General features: G+C 51.2%; 1 protein-coding gene across 1 annotated transcript in view; it reads left to right on the top strand.

The window, feature by feature from the left end:
- LOC101538291 (receptor-type tyrosine-protein phosphatase H-like) overlaps nt 1-21,192 on the top strand; it is a 36,808-nt gene that overhangs the window by 5,769 nt on the left and 9,847 nt on the right. Inside the window, exons 4-13 of the mRNA XM_055146482.1 lie at nt 1,952-2,055; nt 4,924-4,954; nt 5,115-5,381; nt 6,729-6,995; nt 8,303-8,569; nt 9,908-10,174; nt 11,302-11,568; nt 12,940-13,194; nt 18,990-19,253; nt 19,518-19,784. Coding sequence (XP_055002457.1) covers nt 1,952-2,055; nt 4,924-4,954; nt 5,115-5,381; nt 6,729-6,995; nt 8,303-8,569; nt 9,908-10,174; nt 11,302-11,568; nt 12,940-13,194; nt 18,990-19,253; nt 19,518-19,784 — 2,256 coding nt within the window. The remainder of the gene's footprint in view (nt 1-1,951; nt 2,056-4,923; nt 4,955-5,114; nt 5,382-6,728; nt 6,996-8,302; nt 8,570-9,907; nt 10,175-11,301; nt 11,569-12,939; nt 13,195-18,989; nt 19,254-19,517; nt 19,785-21,192) is intronic.

Genomic DNA, 21,192 nt, shown 5'->3' with positions numbered 1-21,192 from the left:
AGACCCGGGATGGGAAAGGATACTGCTCCCTTGTTCAAACTCATAATAGTTCAGGGTCCAAGCACAAGCTTTACACCCAGGCACCCTGGGTTCAATTCCCAGCCCTACACAGTCACCAAGGTCCCTCCTGGAGTGACTCACGAGCACTCATGAGCTGGGAGTAGCCCCTGAGCACTGGCAGGTGTAAGCCCAAAGCAAAAAAACAGTTTACACGTGGGTGCTGGCACGCACCATGGGTGATTCCCGCCTGACACACTTTGATGGTGCAGCGGTGTCCACGGGTTCCTCATGGCCCACCCTCAGACAGGCCACCACCGCGAGATATGGTAGGTGGTGATATCTATTAATGATATTATATCATATGATATCTATTAATAGATTATGATATCTATTAATCACAATAATAATATTATGATCCACCACCTTTTCACCACCATGGAATGTACTCGGAAAGTCCTTCAGATGGTCCCAGTCTCACTTTGTCACCTCGGTCACCTCAGAAAATTCGCCCAGTGTCCATGTTGGTCTCTTTGCTTCGAAGGTGGCTGCTTCTGTGCTCTCCCACAGCTGCCCACTGATGCCCTTTCCCCACCAGATAATCTACAAAAAGCAGCTCTCAGTTTTGTTCAGTGGCCTCTGGAGCATGGGTTCTGCTGGGCCCAATGGTGAAATAAAATCAAGTCCCCCTTTCTCAGAGCCTGCTGCTCTTTTTTCCCTCTGGCTCCTGGTCAGAATTTCCACAGTGATAGCACAGTGGAATGAAATCTGTGTCTTAATCATCTGGAGTGAGGTCTGGGCAGTGATTCACATGATCCTGCTGCTGTCAGTGCCCCAAGCCCTGACTGGCTCAGCTTCCTTCGGTGAATCTCTGCACTCAGCCCTAACCTGCCACCCCAGAGCTGCCTTTCTGCTGGGACTAGACTGGAGTCAGACAGCTCTTGTCCCCTCATGAGCAAGCCCCTTGCTGTAAAGTCCAGGTCTGGCCATGTTGATGGGGAACCAGAGCTTCCGTCTCTCTGTGTCTCTCTGTGGCAATGTTGCATTTGGGTGGGTCACACTTTACTTCCATTCATTCCATGACTCTCCCCTGCTGACCATCGTGAATAGTTCTCCGTGAATGGGGGTGTCCAGTGATCCATTCAGGATCCTGCTTTCTATTCTTAGGGGTTATACCCAGAAATGCCATCAGTGAATCACAAACCCTACTTTTGGGGGTTGGCATTGAGCCACACCTGGCAGTGACCAGGTCTTACCACTGGTTTCTGTGCTCAGAGATCACTCCTGGAAGGCAGGGATAGCGGGATAAGGATCCAACTGGGGTTGACAGGTCAGCTTTGTGCAAGGCAAGTTCCTCACTCCTGTACCTTATCACCTACAACCCCCAACCACTTTTTTTACCCATCATATATTCTCTGGGTCTCTCCTAAAGGACGTGATCTCAGCTACTGCGTCTGCTGCAACGGCATATTAATGACAACATTTGGGACAATAGCTGAAAAGGGGAAAAAGATCGGCTGAAACAGATGATGGACAAAAACACACAGAGACACACTTGTGCGCGCACATATACACATGCGTGCACACACAGAGAGAGAAATGTAGCTTGGTCTCCCTGTGGAGATAAACACAGGAAGAGCTGCTCTCTGTGGGTGTCAGAGGTGGGCGGCCCTGGGCATGGGGTGTAGAATCAGGAGGTTCAGGCTGTGCTATTTGGGGGAGGGCCACACTCACAGTGCTCAAGGCTGACTCCTGGCTCTGCACTCAGTGCTCTGTGTGCCATTTGGGGTGCAGGGCACTGAATCTGAGTGAGCTTCATGCAGGGCAGCACCCTCTCCACTATGCTGTGACTCTGGCCCAACTGCTTTTAGGTTCTTGATAGGAAACTGAGAGCGAGAGTCGCCCCTCGGTCCCAAGATCGGGCTCTGCCTCCTTCTCTTCTGCTTCCACAAAGACATCCGTGCTGCAGACTTCGCCGAGCATGTGAGGGGAAAGGAGGACAGCAATTGGGGATTTGCGGAGGATTACCAGGTGGGCCTACGGCAGAGGGAAACACAGGTACCGGCACCCACCGCTGCGGGAGTGGGGAGCAGCCACGTGTGCTACTGGGGGGCAGAAACCCACAGGCATGAAGCTGTCTCCTCCTGTGTTTATTCCCATTCTTTTACCCCCACTGAGCCCTTGTCACTGCAGTAACTGGGGTCACGCGATGGGCAGGTGCTCCCCGAGGTTCGCCCTCCTGGCCTTGGATGCTCATGCCCTCCTCGCCAGAGGGACAAGGCCGCCATGGCACCCAAACACTCTTAGTTGAGGAGAATGTGGGGTCTCACCTCTGTGGGCTCACACTCTGGCTGTGGGATGTCTGGACGGCCGAGAGAGGCTGTGGGCACAGGCTGGACATTGGGAATGGGACTTGCAGCTGTCGCTTGCAGGGCAGGTGCTTGGAGTCTGATATATTCCTCCAGGTCCTATGATGATAGTTTTGGGGACAGAGCACCCTGGCGGTGCTCAAGGCTGACTCCTGGATCTGTGCTCAGAGATCATTCCTGGCGAGAGTCTCTTGGGGGGTCCATTGCAGTGCCGGGACTGAGACGGCTCAGCTGCACTCTGGCAGGTGAGCACCTTCCACACTGTGCTACCTCTATGGCCCTGGCAATGCATTTGTAAATGTTTCTCGCTTTCTAGGGGTGTTAGTTTTGCCTCAGGGAACTATATCTGATTTCAAGTTTCCACCTGGCCCTGTGCTGAGGGATCACTGCGGTGGGGCTTGTAGGACTCTGTGTGGTGCCAGGGATTGAACCCTGGTAGGCCTTGTGAAAGACAAGTGACCTCCTCGCTGTGCTCCTGCCCCAGCCCGGCAAATGTTTGTTTTGCGACACCTGATGCGGCCGTCAGCTCCAGCAGCAGAGAGAGGGGAACTGAGTTCTGGGGAAAGTGTTCTGAGTGGAGCCCAGTTCTCCAAACTTTCCACATCTAGATTCTGAGCACCAGAGACATGCCCCACTCCGCATGTCCCTCGAGCCGCGAGGAGACTGGCACCACGATTCCCGAAACACCTGCAGTGGGAGAAGGGAGACGATACAGTGGGGACTCTGCACCACTAACAGCCACAGCTCAGCCACAGAGAATTTGCAACACATTGGCTCGCCCAAACCAGGGTAGGGGCATGTGACCTCACGTGGCAGTGTCTGAGGGCCCTAAGACCCCCGGCTGCCCGAGCATCTCTCCCAGCAACGTGGGAAGGGCCATGCCAGCCTACGAAGGAGGGATTAGGTAAGGTGAGGTGAGTCTGTGTAGGGGGCTCCGAGAGAGACCTTGGCAGAACACCAGCACTGACCTCAGGGTCGGGAGGGGTCAGGGGTAAGAGGACGGTGCATCTACCTTGGGAGGTGATAATAGGGGCAGTGGGGGCTACAGTGAAGCTACTGCTCCATGAGAGCTGCATGGGCAGCCCAGGACCCCAGGGACTGCTTTGGGGCACCGGGTCCTCTGTGCTCTAGTCGGGGTCTGTGCAGTCTCCAGTGGGGAGGCAGCGCCTGGATGGAGGCATCTCTGCCTGGTGGGGAGCAGCCAGCACGGATCAGCGTTTGAGTTGAGAGAGCACAGGGGAAGGAGCCTCACTTGCAGAAGACGGGCCTGACATGCCTGGCACCTCACAGGGTCCCTGAGCCTCACCAGGGGAGATCAGAGAGCACAGCACCGCCAGGTGTGACCCCTAACCCCAAATTAAAAAATGACACGGAATCAGGTCGTGGGGCAGGGCTGGGACCCCAGGTGGTTACTGGGGGGTCAGGATCACCATGGGGAGCTGGGGTGGGGCTGGGCCGCCACTTCCTCCTGCTCGGACCTGCCCTGGGGAAAGTCCAGCAGGTGGAGACTGGGGCGGGACACCGGTGCCCGGAGCAGTCTGGAGCCATGGGCAGCGCTGGTGGGGGCCGCTGGGCCTGGGGGCACCTGGTGCTGCTGCTGGTGAGTGTACCCTGCTGACCAGGGCCGGGGCGCCAGGCCGGGATGCGGTGGGGGCCCAACCCTGATCTGAGGTCGCTGTCGGGATTCTGGCGCATGACAGGGGACACGGGAGCAATGCCCAGGGTTGGAGGCTGCTCTGGGGAGGGGTAATGTCAGGTAATGTCAGGACACCACCCCCAGGGTACCAGGTACCACTGGGGACACAGGATGTCTCAGAGCAGAGGGAAGACGGCCCAGCAAAGATGATGTTACACGCTAGCCTGCTCCCTCTGACAGGGACCCCAGCCTCCCCACCCCGCATCCTCCTCAGACCGGATTCCAGACCCACTTCTCTACCCTTTGACCCGAGGGTCCAGAGCCCTAACCCCCTCCTCCCTCAACCCAAGCCCTCTTGTCTTAGACTCAATAGTTCATCCTTTAATACCCTCTTCCTTCACTCCCAACCTCATGGGGCTAAGCCTCTTTCCTGATGTGGGTCCCAGACCCCAGCTTCTTCCCTCAGACCTGATGCTCCCTGTAGCTTCCTGCCTTGGTCCCCAAGGCTGTGTCAGGTCGTGAAACCTCTAACTTCAACTCTGGCAGTTTGATTGAGTGAAGCAATCACTGGGTTCCTGGAGTCCCACCTCAATCCCACAGCACTACTGACACATTGACACACTCACACACACTCATACACACTTTCAAGGCTCACACTCCCACACACTATCACAAGGGCTCGCCATATGCTCACTCACTCACACATTCACACTCTTACACGCTCCCACTCACATACACACCCTATCACAAGGCTCAGATATACACACGCTCACACTCTTGTAGACACACTCACTCTTACACTCTCACTGGAAGGGGATCGGGTAGGATCTCCAGCCTCAAGATGGAGACCCCATGAGTGGGTGCATAGGGCACAGCGTGACAACAGGTCAGGGTCTGTGACTGTCCCCTCTACTTCCTCAGGGTCTGTGCATCTGGACAGCGGCCGGAGCTGGTGAGTCTCTGAACAGGGCCACATTGAGGTGCCACTGGGGTGTGGGGCTGGGAGAATGGAGGACTGATGGGGGTGAGGAGGGTGAAACTGAGAGGGGGAGGGGGAGGGACAGGGGCAGGATGGTCCGCTGCACTGATCCTGTCGTTCTCCCCAACTCCAGACCCCAAACCCGTCAAGAACCTCAAGGCTAAGAACCAGACCAACAGCTCCATAACCCTGAGCTGGGAAGTCCCCGACGACCCGGACACCACGGGCTACATCTACCGGGTCAACTGGACCCAACCGGATGGCAAAGATGAGACTAAAAGTAGCGCAAACACCACGTACAGGGTAGAGGACCTGCAGCCCGCGACTCAGTACACTTTCTGGGTGTCGGCGGTGAACAACACTCAGGAGAGCACAGCGGAGAATGTCACTGCATACACAAGTGAGAGCCTGGTTGTGTGTGCAGGGCGGAAGGTGACTGGAACCGAGAGCAGCTATAAGGTCTAGGTCATCACACTCAAGACCCAGGATAGACCCTTGTTATGATGTGCTAAGTGGGCCTGCAGGACAGGCAGGGACATCCGGGATGGGCAGGACCTCTGCTGCCTCTCTCGAGGCTGGGAAACTCTATGTTCATTGATGATTTTTTTAAAAAAGAGTTTTGTTTTGGTTAGTATTGGTTTGGTTTGGTTTTCTTGGCTCTTTGGGTCTTTCCCAGCAATGCTCGGGGCTACTTCTGCCTGTGCCTGAGGAATTCCTCACAATGGTGCTCAGGGACCAGAAGGGATGCTGGAGATCCAGTCTTGGTTGGCCACATATAAGGCAAACACTCTCCACTGTACTATGGCTGGGCCCCTGAGTACTTTTATATTGAGTTGCTCTAGTTCATGATATTCTTGAAAACACCATTATTTTGCTTCTTTGGTTATGAAGCCACACCCAGTAGTGCTCAGGCTTAATCCTGACTCTGAGTTCAGGGGCCACTTCTCAGAGAGCTCTGGGGCCAGTATGGGGTGTGAGGATTGAACACGGGTCACCCTCATGAAAGCAGTGCCTACTGCTCTACTTTCTTCAGACCTTAACATGGTTCCCAGCTGCAGATCTCAGACTGCAACCTCGGGGGCTGAGGTGATTTCGACAGCAGGGTCTTAGGGTGTGCCTCTCCCTTACAGCCCTGGCTAAGGGGCCAGAACGGTGGGACCCCACAGAGCAAACATAGAAACAGGGTTGAGTTCGGGAGTTAGGTGTCTGGGCCCTGAGCCAGTGTGGACACACTCTAACCATCTGACTCTTTATCTGAATCTGATGAGCTCAGCCCCTCAGTCGATGCTCAACCCCTTCCCCACACACCAACCCTGTCCTGCTCGGTCCCACCATGTTACATGTGGCCACTAGATTGAGGTCTGGGAAAATGACAATTTCACTTCTCCAGGTCAGATACAGATTCTGGGTGCTCCAGACCCCTCAGGCTCCCAGAGGCCTGGGCTGTGCTGGGCACTCTGCATTTCTATCCACAAAGACTCAGTGGAAAGTTTGTGGACTCTGGCTATGCCCACGGCCTCAGTAGGGCAGAGTAACCCTTTCACTTGGGACAGAAGGGCAGATGCATCTTGGGTTTATGCTTAGGGCTTCTCTTAGTAGTGTTGCTATGTGTGGGTGAATAGGACCACAACTTCTCCCAGAAAGGGCTGAATGCTGTGATGGCATATAGTGGTGTGTTAGAGGCTAAGTATGACCTGATTTAACCCCGATATTTCATGCTGACTTGGCCCTTCTCCACAATTCCCAGACCCCAACCCTGTCAGCAACCTCACGGCTGGGAACCAGACCACCAGCTCCGTCACTCTCAGCTGGGAAGAACCCAAGGACCCGACAAACGCAAGCTACACCTACAGGGTCAACTGGATCCCAACGGACGGCACAAATGGGACCCAAAACTGCACAGAAACCCCATGTATAGTACAGGGCCTGCAGCCCGCGACTCAGTACAATTTCTCAGTGTTTGCAGTAAGCAACGGTCAGGAGAGCACAGAGAAGAACATCACTGCGTCCACAGGTGAGAGGCTGTCTGTGTATGCAGGTTGAAAGGTGCCCGGAGCCTAAAGAGGCTGTGAGCACTCAATCACCGCACTCAGGATCCAGGACAGACCCTTGCTATGATATTCCAAGTGGACTGCAGGGTAGACAGGGACATCCGGAACAGGCGTGAGCCCTGGTGCCTGTCTCCCACGCTGAGTGGCTCTGTGTTCATTGATCAGTTTATATATATATATATATATATTTAATATGTATATATATGTATATATAATATGTATATATATATGTGTATATATATATAAAGAGTTTTGTTTTGCTTTTGGAGGGCTGGAGTGATAGCACAGTGGGAGGGCATTTGACTTGCACGTGGCCAACCAGGTTCGATTCCTCCATCCCTCTCAGAGAGCCCGGCAAGCTACCGAGAGTATTTCACCTGCACGGCAGAGCCTGGCAAGCTACCCGTGGCATATTCGATATTCCAAAGACAGTAACAACAAGTCTCACAATGGAGACGTTACTGGTGCCCACTTGAGCAAATTGAGGAGCAACGGAATGACAGTGACAATGGTTTGTTTTGGTTAGTTTCAATTTGGTTTGGTTTTCTTGGCTCTTTGGGTCTCACCCAGAAATGCTCGGGGCAACTCCCACCTATGCACTGAGGAATTCCTCCCGATGGTGCTCATGGGACCAGAAAGGATGACGGGGATCCAATCTGGGTTGGCCCTGTGCAAGGCAAACACCCTCCACTGTACTATGGCTGGGGCCCCTGGGTACTTTTATACTGATTTGCTCTAGTTCATATTATTCTTTTATTTCGGGTGGAGGATCTCACCTGGCAAGGCACAGGGGATACCCCTGGATCATGCACTCAGGAATTACTCCTGGCGGTTTTCGGGGCACCATATGGGATGCTGGGAAGAGAACTCAAGTCGGCTGCATGCAAGGCAAATGCCCTACTCACTGTGCAATCGCTCCAGCCCCTAGTTTATATTATTCTTAAAAACAGGACTGGTGGAGGGATGGGTACTCGAGTATGTATGACAGCAACACAAGCACGAAATTCTGTAATTATATCCTCACAATGACTCATTAGCAAATAATAATAATAATAAAATAAATAAATAATGTCTTGGCAAAGAAATGAAGATTTAAAAAAAAATAGCAGCATTATTTTGCTTTTTTTGCTTTGGAGACACACCCCATAGTCCTCAGACTTTTTCCTGCCTCTGAGCTCAGGATCAGTTCTCAGAGGGCTCTAGGGCCAGTGTGGGGTATGACTTAACCGCGGTATTTCATGCTGACTTGGCCCTTCTCCACAATTCCCAGACCCCAACCCTGTCAAAAACCTCACGGCTGGGAACCAGACCACCAGCTCCGTCACTCTCAGCTGGGAAGAACCCAAGGACCCGACAAACGCAAACTACACCTACAGGGTCAACTGGATCCCAACGGACGGCACAAATGGGACCCAAAACTGCACAGAAACCCCGTGTATAGTACAGGGCCTGCAGCCCGCGACTCAGTACAGTTTCTCAGTGTTAGTGGTGAGCAATGGTCGGGAGAGCACAGCACAGATCGTCACTGCATCCACAGGTGAGAGCCCGACTCTGCCTGTTCTGGGCACAAGGTGCTGGAGCCTAGAGAGGCTGTGAGCACTCGGTCACAACTCAGGATCCAGGACAGAGATATTCCAAGTGGGCTGCAGGGTAGACAGGGACATCCGGGACAAGCATGAGCCCTGCTGCCGGTCTCTCAGGCTGGGTGTCTCTGTGTTCTTTGATGAGTTTTCTTATTTTTTAAAGAATTTTTTTTGTTTAGTATTGGTTTGGTTTGGTTTCCTTTGCTCTTTGGGTCTCACCCGGCAATGCTCAGGGCTATTCCTGTCTGTGCCTGAGGAACTCCTCACTATGGTGCTCAGGGGACCAGAAAGGAATCTGGGTTGGCCCCGTGCAGGGCAAACGCCCTCCACTGTACTATGGCTAGGGCCTCTGGGTACTTTTATATTGAATTGCTCTAGTTCCAATTTTTCTTAAAAACAACATTATTTTGCTTATTTTGTTTTGCAGACATAGCCCGTAGTGCTCAGGCTTAATCCTGACTCTGAGCTCAGGGGTCACTTCACAGAGGGCTCTGGGGCCCTTATGGGGTATGAGGCTTGAAAGCTGATCATGCCCATGTGAGGCCGTTCCTGCTGCTCTGCTTTCTTCAGCCCTTAAGGAGTTTCCCAGCTGCAGAGGTCAGACTGCAACCTCGGGGGCTGAGTTGTTTTCGACAGCAGGGTCTTGGGGTGTGCCTCTCCCTGACAACCCTGGATAAGGGGCCAGAACAGTGGGACCCCACAGAGCAAACAACAGAAGGAGGGCTGAGTGAGGGAGTCAGGTGTCCGGGCCCTGAGCCAGTGTGGACACTCTGACCATCTGACTCTTTATCTGAATCCGAAGAGCTCAGCCCTTCAGCCTGTGTGCCGATGATCAGCCCCTGCCCCACAACCCAACCCTATCCTGCTCGGTCCCACCTCATTACATATGGCCACTAGAATTGAGGTCTAGGAAAATGACAATTCGCTTCTCCAGGTCAGATACAGATTCTGGGAGGCTCCAGACCCCTCAGGCTCCCAGAGGCCTGGGCTGTGCTGGGCACTCTGCATTTCTATCCACAAAGACTCAGTGGAAAGTTTGTGGACTCTGGCTATGCCCACAGCCTCAGTAGGGCAGAGTAGCCCTTTCACTTGGGACAGAAGGGCAGATGCATCTTGGGTTTATGCTTAGGGCTTCTCTTAGTAGTGTTGCTATGTGTGGGTGAATAGGACCACAACTTCTCCCAGAAAGGGCTGAATGCTGTGATGGCATATAGTGGTGTGTTAGAGGCTAAGTATGACCTGATTTAACCCCGATATTTCATGCTGACTTGGCCCTTCTCCACAATTCCCAGACCCCAACCCTGTCAAAAACCTCACGGCTGGGAACCAGACCACCAGCTCCGTCACTCTCAGCTGGGAAGAACCCAAGGACCCGACAAACGCAAACTACACCTACCAGGTCAACTGGATCCCAACGGACGGCACAAATGGGACCCAAAACTGCACGAAAACCCCGTGTATAGTACAGGGCCTGCAGCCCGCGACTCAGTACAGTTTCTCAGTGTTCGTGGTGAGCAACGGTCGGGAGAGCACAGCAGAGATTGTCACTGCATCCACAGGTGAGAGCCGGCTGTGCCTGTACAGGGCGCAAGATGCCAGATCCTAGAGAGGCTATGAGCACTCGGTCACCACACTAAGGATCCAGGACAGAGATATTCCAAGTGGGCTGCAGGGTAGACAGGGACATCCGGGACAGGCATGAGCCCTGCAGCTTGTCTCCCAGGCTGAGCGGCTTTGTGTTCATTGATGAAGTTTTTGTTTTGTTTTGTTTTATAATGAGTTTTGCTTTGGTTTTGGAGGGCTGGAGCAATAGCACAGTGGGTATGGCATTTGACTTGCACGAGGCCGACCCAAGTTCGATTTCTCCGTCCATCTCAGAGAGCTTGGCAAGCTACCGAGAGTACCCCACCTGCAGGGCAGAGCCTGGCAAGCTACCTAGTTTTGGTTTGGGTTGGTTTTCTTGGCTCTTTGGGTCTCAGCCGGAAATGCTCGGGGCAACTCCCGCCTGTGCACTGAGGAATTCCTCCCAACGGTGCTCATGGGACCAGAAAGGATGACGGGGATCCAATCTGGGTTGGCCCTGTGCAAGGCAAACACCCTCCACTGTTCTATGACTGGGGCCCCTGGGTACTTTTATACTGATTTGCTCTAGTTCACATGATTCTTTTTTTTATGGGTGGGGGAAAGTATCTCACCTGGTGATGCACAGAGGATACCCCTGGCTCATGCACTCAGGAATTACTCCTGGCAGTTTTCGGGGCACCATATGGGATGCTGGGAATAGAACCCAAGTCGGCTGCATTCAAGGCAAATGCCCTACTCACTGTGCAATCGCTCCAGCCCCTAGTTCATATTATTCTTAAAAACAGCACTGGTGGAGGGATGGGTACTCGAGTATGTATGACAGCAACACAAGCATGAAACTCTGTAACTGTATCCTCATGGTGTCTCATTTCCAAAAGAAAAAAATTAAATAAATAAATAATGGCTTAGCAAAGAAATGAAGATTAAAAAAACAAAAAGCAGCATTATTTTGCTTCTTTTGCTTTGGAGGCACACCCCATAGTCCTCAGGCTTTATCCTGCCTCTGAGCTCAGGATCAGTTCTCAAAGGACTCTAGAGACAGTGTGGGGTATGACTTAACCCCTTATTTTATCCTGACTTTGTCCTTTTCCACATTTCCCAGACCCCAACCCTGTCAGCAACCTCACAGCTGGGAACCAGACCACCAATTTAGTCACTCTCAGCTGGGAAGAACCCGAGGGCCCGACAAACGCAAACTACACATACCGGGTCAACTGGATCCCAACGGACAGCACAAATGGGACCCAAACCTGCACAGAAACCCCGTGTATAGTACAGGGCCTGCAGCCCGCGACTCAGTACAGTTTCTCAGTGTTCGTGGTGAGCAACGGTCGGGAGAGCACAGGAGAGATCGTCACTGCGTCCACAGGTGAGAGCCCAGCTGTGCCTGTGCAGGGCGCAAGGTGCCAGGAGCCTAGAGCAGCTGTGAGCACTTGGTCACCGCACTCAGGACCCAGCACAGACCCTTGCTATGATATTCCAAGTGGGCTGCAGGGTAGACAGAGACATCCGGACAGACATGAGCCCTGCTGCCAGTGTCTCAGGCTGAGTGACTCTGTGTTTTTATTGAGGTTTTTTTTTTTAAAAAAGTTTTGTTTTGGTTAGTTTTTGTTTGGTTTGGTTTTCTTGGATCTTTGAGTCTCACCTGGAAATGCTCGGGGCTACTCCCACCTGTGCCTGAGGAATTCCTCCTGATCTTGCTCATGGGACCAGAAGTGATGGCGGGGATCCAATCTGGAATGGCCCCATGCAAGGCAAACACCCTCCACTGTACTATGGCTGGGGCACCTGAGTACTTTTATATTGATTTGTTCTGTTCAAATTATTCTTAAAAACAGCATTATTTTGCTTCTTATATTTTGCAGGTACACCCCGTAGTGCTCAGACTTAATCTTGCCTCTGAGCTCAGGGGTCCCTTCTCAGAGGGTTCTGGGCCAGTATGGAGTATGAGCCTTTAACACAGGTCACCCTCATGCAAAGCAGTGTCTGCAGCTCTGCTTTCTTTGGCCCTTAAGGTGTTATCCAGCTGCAGAGCTCAGACTGCAACCTCTGAGGCTGAGGTGATTTCTACAGCCAGATCTTGTGGTGTGCCTCTTCCCAAGCAGCCTGGCTAAGGGGCCAGAACAGTGGGACCCCACAGAGCAAACAACAGAAGCAGGGCTGAGTGGGGAAGATCATGTGCCCATGCTCTGCGCCATTGTGGACACTGACTGTCGGATTCTCTTCTGTTTCTGATGAGCTCAGCCCCTCAGCCCGTGTGCCGATGCTCAGCCCCTGCTCCACACCCCAAGCCTGTCCAGCACGGTCCCACCAGGTCACCTGTGACCACTTGAATTGAGGTCCGCGAAAATGGCTAATTTGCTTCTCTTGGGTCAGAGCCAGATTCTGGGAGGGGCTCCAGCCCCCTCACACTACCACAGGCCTGGACTGTCTGGACACTGGCCATGTTTCTGTCCACGCAGACTCAGTGGAGAGAGAATGGGCTCTGTCTGTGCTCAGAGCCCCCAGCACGGTGATGTAGACCCCGATTGTGGGACAGAAAGGCAGAGCCCCCCCAGGGCTGCTAGTGAGAGCTGCTCTGAGCAGGTCTGATGTGTGGGGGTGCAGGGGTTCACACCCGGACCTTTTGCAGGACTGTGGTGGATGTAGGGACGGGCATTTGGTGGTGCTTCAGAGGGTAAATATGCCCCGACTAACCCTGATCTTCCATGCTGACTTGGTCCTTCTCCACTATTCCCAGACCCCAATCCTGTCAGGAAACTCACGGCTGAGAACCAGACCACCAGCTCCATAACTCTGACCTGGAAGGACCCCGAGGGCCCAGCCAACGCAAATTATACCTACTGGATCAAGTGGACCAGACATGATGTCAAAAACATCACGGACACCACATACAAGGTTGAGGGCCTGCAGCCCGCCTCTCAGTATAATTTCTGGGTGTTTGCAGTGAGCAACGGTCAGGAGAGTACAGTGGAGAAAGTCACTGCGTTCACAGGTGAGAGTCCGGCTGTGCCTGTGCAGGGCGGAAGGTGCCCGGAGCCTAGAGCAGCTGTCAGCACTCGGTCACTGCACTCAGGACCAGCACAGACCCTTGCTATGATGTGCCAAGTGGGCCTGCAGGATAGACAGGGACATCCAGGATGGGCAGGAGCCCTGCTGCCTGTCTCCCAGGCTGGGCGGCTCTGTGTTCACTGATGATTTCTATAAAACAGTTTTTATTTTGGTTAGTTTGGGTTTGGGTTTGTTTTCTTGGCTCTTTGGGTCTCTCCCAGCAATGCGTAGGGCTACTCCTGCCTGTGCACTGAGGAATTCCTCCAGATGGTGCTCAGGGACCAGAAGGGATGCCGGGGATCCAATCTGGGTTAGTCACATGCAAGGTAAACAGCTGTACTATGGCTGGACCCTTGAGTACTTTTATATTGAGTTGCTCTAGTTCCTATTATTCTTGAGAATAGCATTATTTTGCTTCTTTTATTTTGGAGGCACACTCTCAGGCTTAATCCTGTCTCTGAGCTCAGGGATCACTTCTCAGAAAGTCCTTGGGACAGCATGGTATGGGGCTTGAACATGAGGTCACCCCCATGCAATGGAGAGTCTGCCGCTGTGAGATTAGACTGCAATCTCGAGGGCTGAGGTGCTTTCTAGAGCAGGATTTTGGAGTGTGCCTCTCCCCTGGCAGCTCTGTCTAAGGGGCCAAAGCAATAGGACAACACAGAGCAAACTTTCCAGGCCTGAGTGGGGGAGGTCAGGTGCCCGGGTCCCTGCGCCACTGAGGACACTCTTACCATCAGACTCTCCTTCCGTTTCCGATGAGCTCAGAAACTGCTCCATACCCCAACTCTGTCCAGAATGACCAGCAACAAATAACACCCATTCTCATAAATCTTCCAAACAATAACTTAATGCTGTTTTTAGAAAACTCAAACCATCAGAAATAATCCTTAGCCAAATTTCTGGAGACCCCAGAGTAGGAAGGTGAGCCTTAAATGCACATTAGGGTTCTATTCTTCTCGATTTAATATTTTACGCGTTAACAAGTGATCTCTAAACTTTTTCCCACAGAAATTCTTTCTCATATAGTACAGGGTTTACACAAAATCAAGCATTATTCTAGTTCAAAGACATTTGTCAATGGAGACTAACTAGTCTCCAAGCAAACAGCCAATTCAGCCTGCAGTTCAGCAGTCCATTATGTTTCAAAGTTCTCATGCCATTTCTGTATTAATTCCACAGTCCAATTTTTAGTTTTTTCAAAGCCACAATCAGCAACCATCTCAGTTGTCGTTACTGTGATGATTCTTTGTTGTTCTGAGTTCTGAACAAACTCAGAAATCTCTTGGTCCATCGAGAGAGGTGGATGAGTAGCTGATGAAGCAATCCTGTTATCAGACTCTCCTCCCATGGTCAAGGAAGAATCACCAGCATCCAGACACCTACTTGGGCCCTGTTAAAATAGAAGCTTCCTCCTTCTTAGACTTGATGGAAGGCTTAATGAAGTACGCATGAAACATTACATAAGAAAGAGGCACACAAGTTAAGGACATGGTGAAGTAAATTTTTTGTTAAAATGAAGCACATCCACAGTGCTAGTGCCATTCTTACTTTGGGCGCCCTGCCAAGATACATCCTTTAGTAAAAGCCTAATAAATTAGGTTTTTGAGAAGAGGCACTTACCTGTAATGTCAGACATGACGGTTAAAAAAAGAGCTTCAGGAATTTTCTCCGGTGTTAGTGTTATGTAATACTTCTTCGCACGGACGGTCAGGGTTTTATGTTCCCCCATGTGGGGATTGCTGCTTGCCGTGTTTCCAGAAGGCATCTGCATCCAGAAGGTCCAATGGCTGACCCAGAGGCTCTTTATCCCATCTTGCAGTCTTTTCATTAGCCATCTCTTGTTGTGATTCACTGAGAAGCTTCAGTCTTTTGGTGGGACACCAAAACGATCCTTATCTGAGGAAATAAAAGCAAAACCTCTCCCCTACCTTTCTGGCCTGGTATCCGATTCCCAGAGACTGGGTCCCTATAAAGGACTTTATGTCTCTGAATAGTTTTATCTGAATTGTTCCTGATTATGTTGGAACTTGTTTCTTCTGAGCCATTTTGAACTTCCCAATGTTTTTCTGCAGCTGTTATCAGAGCAGTTCAAAAAATTTAAAGTAAATAGTGCTCTGGATAACTGCTGTCTGGGAGAATCTGTATATAACTCCCCCTTTTTGTTTAAGTAACATGTCTTTAAGTGATCGATTTTTCCCATTCAATAATGGCTTATCCTGTACTATATTATAACTATTTTGGAATAATGGCCAAATTAGCCAGGCCCATTTGTAAAGGGCCCATTGGTTCTATGCAGTCATTAACTTTTCTTAGATCAGTTAACATTCGCCATTTACCATCTTTTTCTTTATAACAAATACAGGTGAATTCCAAGGACTAGAGCTAGAAACAATATGTCCCAAATCAAACTGCTCTATAACCAATTCATACAAAGCTGCAAGTTTTTCTTTTGTCAAGGGCCATTGCTCAATCCAAACAGGCTGAACCTGTTCCCAGATTATTGGGAAAATTGTTTTTCAAACATCAGAATTTTTTGGAAATTCAACTAATACCCATTTGCTATCGTCCAAGTCAACAGAAGCATTAAGTTCCATAGAGATAGAATATAGGATGTACAGTTTAACATCACGTTTAAATAACTTTTTTTCTTGTTGAAAACCTTGATTTCCAATTATCTAGGAACACTGTAATAGGAGTCCAAATGTTAGATAATTCTGCAGGTATCATTTTAAAAGTTCTTAAGAAGTTTGCTGATCATCGTCTTATTTATCATGACTAAGTTACACTGTAGTACTCTTTCAAAAGCATTACATTAGTCCTATGTATTTTCAAAATGTATTTACTACAATGCTCAATTATTAAGTACTTTATGATACAGAATTCCAAACTGTAGAAAAACAGATAAAAGAGGGTTAAAATGTCCACAAGATTCACATATTTCACTTACCTACATATTCCTTCAATCTTTGCTCAGTTCATCAATTCCAGTGGACTGCATTTTGTGGACAGCATTTTGTGTTTTATTCTATTAAATAACTTTAACCTCATTTTTTTTCTCCAATATACAACTCAAATGGTCATATATGCATTTCAAGCTTGTATTTTAAACAATCCTTGAAAATCACATAATATAGAAAAAAGGGAGCAAAGTTTTAGATTGTCTATATCTATCTTAGTATGAAAGTCAAATATTCCTTCCAATTTTCTGTTTTATCTCCTATTTCTTTTCATAATTCTTGAGATAAAAACTCTTCTTGCCAAAATATTTTAACTTCAAATTCCTTTTTACTACAAGTACATATTTTGTTTTGTTTTCTGGATATACTGAATTCAAAAGCCATTCAAAACTTTAACACTTTAGATATTAACTTCCTAACTTCACAACTGAAGTCAGAAGGCTGAGAAAGAGTGGAAGGAGTAGAAAATTCTTAAGCTAGTCTGGCATTTCAACACAAAAACCTGTCATCTCTTAAAACTTTTACAAAGATACAATGCTGTGACTTCAGGCTATCAGACTGATATATAACATTAACCCATTATAACATTATAGGCATCCTGCTGTGATGTTACAGAATTACCCATCACCACCTGCCCTTTTTTTCTCTCCTGAACTGCTGAGAGACAATGCAAGATCTATGCAACATTTTCCCTCTCGGTTTCTCCCATACCAGTCCTTACCTTGGGCCCATCCCCTCCACTCCTTACCTTTGACCCATCACCCCCTTCTTTTTCCCAGTTGTACGACGTTCGGTTAGGCAGTTTAAGGCCTGAGACCAGGAACGTGAGAGGAATTATTACTGAAGGAGGATCACAAGACTCCCTCAGATCTTATGACCAAGTACAGCTTCTCAGCCTCCTTTCATTTGCTGGCTTATTATAATCACGTCCAATGAAATGCAACAATGTAGGAAGAATGGAAGCAAAGGGAGGTAAAGAAAACATGATCCAATATAGAAAGGAACCATAGTTACAAGAAGAAAAACATGGTTCATTACAGGGAAAAAAAACATGCTCAGTTACACTTTCCCCCAGAGGAAAACATGTGAGCACTAGGTTCCATAGGTCAGGACCTCCTCACACCTGGGGTCTGTGATAATCAGGAGAGGACCTTTACATCTAAAGGTTAGCTAGGTCTGATATATGTGAGAAGAGGAAGCTGCTGCTTTGTGCTGCGGGGACTTGCTGGCCACCAAGGGTCAGTTTTGCCTTTTTAGTATCAATCAGATTCTCATGCTTAAGCTTGCCCACTTAGCTCAATGTGGGGTCCTGGTTCTGCTTCCTTCTTGCAGGGCAGTGTCCAAGGACTCATCTTTATGATCTGGTTGGGAACCAACAAATGACAATTTTGCTTCTCCTAGATGGGATACAGATTCGGGGATGGGCTCCAGCCCCCTCAGCTCCCACAAGCCTGGGCTGTGCTGCACACTGCGTTTCTATCCATGAAGGCTCTATCATGAAAGTTCATGGACTCTGGCTGTGCCCGCGGCCTCAGTAGGGCAGAGTAGCCCCTTCGCTTGGGACAGAGGACAGATGCATCCTAGGGTTTATACTTAGAGCTTCCGTTAGCAGTAGCTCTACATGTGGGTGAACAGGGCCACAACATCTCCCAGAAAGGGGTGGATGCAGTGATTGGCATTTAGTGGAGTGTTAAAGGCTAAATATGACCTGACTTAAACTCGATATTTCATGCTGACTTGGTCCTCCACAATTCCCAAACCCCAACCCTGTCAGGAACCTCAGGGCTGAGAGCCAGACCACCAGCTCCATAACCCTGAGCTGGGACGTCCCTGAGGCCTAGACACCGAGCCCTACACCTTCCACACCCAATGGACCAGACCGGATGTCACAAATGAGACCCAAGACATGACCCACATAACGTACACAGCATTGGGCCTGCAGCCTGAGACTCTGTACATGGGGAGCATGGCCTTGGCCTCTGTGGAGTGTTGGGTGCGAACCCTCCATATTCACTGTGGGGGAAGAGCAAAAGGTCCCTTGACACTGGTTGGGTGACAGACGCATCCCAAGCACTAGTGCATCCTGCATCTGTGTCGGGGTGCATGAGGTCACACACTGATTTCTCTCCATGGTGGAGGCAGGAATGGGCTTTCTGGGTCCTTTGGAGTCTCATGTCGCCAGTGTTCCCCTACCCCCTGCTGCCATGGTCCTTCTCCCCAATTCCCAGCCCACAACCCCATCAGGACACAGAGAGTACTGAGTCAGACCACCAGCACCGTCATCCTGAGTCGGGATGTCCCTGAGGGATAACTACTCATATGGGGTCCAGTGGTGTGGATCTGGCACATTTGAGAGCCAAGTCACTGGCAACCAAACAAACACAGCAGAGAGCCTTATGCCTGGGAGGGGGGACCTGATGACATGGGCAGGGCCTGTCCCCTGGCAGCTCTGCTCCCAGCCGTTCCCTCATGGTTTCCTGCTCAGCTGGGGTCAGGAGACTGGGCCGAGCAGGCGGACAGACAGAGCCGGTCCACACTCAGCTCCAACCCTTCCTGCCACCAGAGCAGCCAGAAGGCTCTGGGTTCCAAGCTGGCTTCCATCCATGATTCGCCTCCTGCGGGCAGCTTAGCTGGGCTCCCGGGCAGGGGTCTATGGGGCCCTCTGGATACGGAGATCCAGCCCTCTTGGTAGGGTTATGGTAACAGAAAGGCTTTGGTGAGCAGACTCAGGTATTGGGGTCCCTGAGGTGTGGGACCCTTAGAACTCTCTCTTTCTCAGCTCCCAATGAGGTCATGGATCTCCGCAATGAAACACAAACCAACAACTCGATCACACTGCGCTGGGAGACCCCCAGTGGCCCCCCAGGTCAGCTCTACATGTACCAGATCCAGTGGGCCAGTGGGGCACAAAGTCAGCAGGAGAAAACAAATGGCACCTCCTATAGGGTGGAGGGCCTCGAACCCGGGACTCTGTACAGCCTCAGCGTGAGGGCAGAGAGGAACAATGTCACCAGCACCACACAGAGCCTCAGAGCATCCACAGGTGAGTGAGCACCTCCTATGCCTGCGGGATTAGGGCTGCTGAGCCCCAAAGGGACCACTAGGCCCCAACCCCTGACCTCTGTGTTCAGGAGCACACTCCCCTCAGGGGAGCTGTAGTTTCTGACACGTCCCGGGGCTAAAGGGATTTGGGTCTGGGAGGGGCAGGGTGGGGGCGGGCAGAATCTGCACCCCCCACCCGTGGTGAAGCAGGGGATGTGGAGCCTCTGTCATGGCCCCTCTGACTTCCCTTGTCTCCCCAACACAGCCCCAGACCCCGTCCGCATCTCCTCCTGCACCAGCGCCTCTGGGGGCCACGGGCTGGCCCTGACCTCTCTATGTCCCCGGGGCGGCTTTGAGACCTTCCTGCTGGAGGTCAACGGGCAGCGGATCTCCCTGGACAATTCCTCCTGCGAGAGGGAAGTGGCCGTGTGGGGACTGCAGCCGGCTCGCTCCTACGTCACCAGCGTCCAGACCTTCTGGGACGGGATGGTGGCCCCAGGGCCCTCTATGACCTGTCACACCTCGAGTGCAGGTGAGCAGAGCCGGTGGGGCAGGAACTAGGGTGACATTCTGTGGGTTCCTCCAGGCCCCCGGGGGTGTCTCACAAACACTTTCAACCGACTTGACTGTTGTTTCCTGCTTAAGTTCCCCCGGTCTCCTTTGGGGTTGAGCCCTGGAGTGATCAGAGAGGACTCCCGCCTCTGCTCAAGTGTCTCTCCTGGTGTTTCGGGGGCTGTATGGGTGCTCAACCCCTGATCCATGCCATGAGTGACACCTGGGCACAGAGCCAAGGGTAAGCCCCGAGACTACCACATGTGGCTGCAAACCAAAATCCAAAACTGAACACTCGCCTTTTCCGAGGCAGCTCTCATACCACACAGTTCAGCCACTGAGTGTCCACGGCCCGGTGGCATTAGTATATTTGCGGAGCCGGGAAGGACACTGGCTGGATCTCGAACACCTTCCTTCTCACTCAGTGAAGGACACGTCAGTGCTGATGCACTAGCTGCCGTCATGTCCCTGTCAGTCCCACTAGCGTCTCTGAGCTACGGCCTCCTGGGACATTTCTCCCACATGATGCTGAACCACGTGATGCGCGCAGCTTCTGTCCTGGGCCAGAAGAAGCTTTACCTGGCTGGAAGATCTATATTTCATTGCGTTCATTACAAATATTGTTCCTTGCAGAGAATACCCCCATTTGCTCCTGTGGTGCAGGGAGAGGTGGGTAGTTCCCTTTCTCTCATGCATGTGTGCGTGTGTGTGTGTGTGTGTGTGCATTCATGTGTGTGTGCATAGTGTGCATGCATGGGTGTGCATGCATTTCTGTTTGTGCATGTCTGTGCATATGAGCATGCATATCTGTGTGCATACATTCCTGAGTGCCTGTTCATGTGACTCTGTGTGTGTGTGTGTGTGTGTGTGTGTGTGTGTGTGTGTGTGTGTGTTTGCATGGCTGTGTCTCATTCCTCCTGCATGAATGCCCAGATGAAGTCATGAGATCTCAGGGAGGTTTCAGGGATACTTATTCTGACTCTCAGCCAGGGGTCTCTTTGGTGGTCTCAGAGAGCCAGGCAGGATTGACCAAGGTAAGCGGCTGTGTGCAAGACAAGCTCCTTAACCCCACGCTGCCTGCTCAGAACAGTCGATTGTGAGCCTCAAACAGGGTCTTGGGACTCACTGTCCCCTCACTGCTTTCTAGGTTCTTCACCGGGGGTTGGGGGGGCACCCTGGCAATGTTCAAAGGCTCCTCCTTGCTAAGCACTCAGGGAGTCCTCGTGGTGGTGCTGGGGGACAATCTAGGGTGTCGGGATGGAAACCTGTGTGTGCCCCGAGCCAGAGAAGCGTCATCCCCTCTGTGCTCCAGCTCTAGACCTCTAGGTCTCTGTCTGTTGGTTGATTTATTGGGCCGCCCAACCAATCTGCAGGAGACCTGAGGGCCT

Source organism: Sorex araneus, chromosome 8 (assembly GCF_027595985.1).
Source record: "Sorex araneus isolate mSorAra2 chromosome 8, mSorAra2.pri, whole genome shotgun sequence".
NCBI lineage: Eukaryota > Metazoa > Chordata > Mammalia > Eulipotyphla > Soricidae > Sorex > Sorex araneus.
This window is presented reverse-complemented; position numbering and strand designations above follow the sequence as displayed.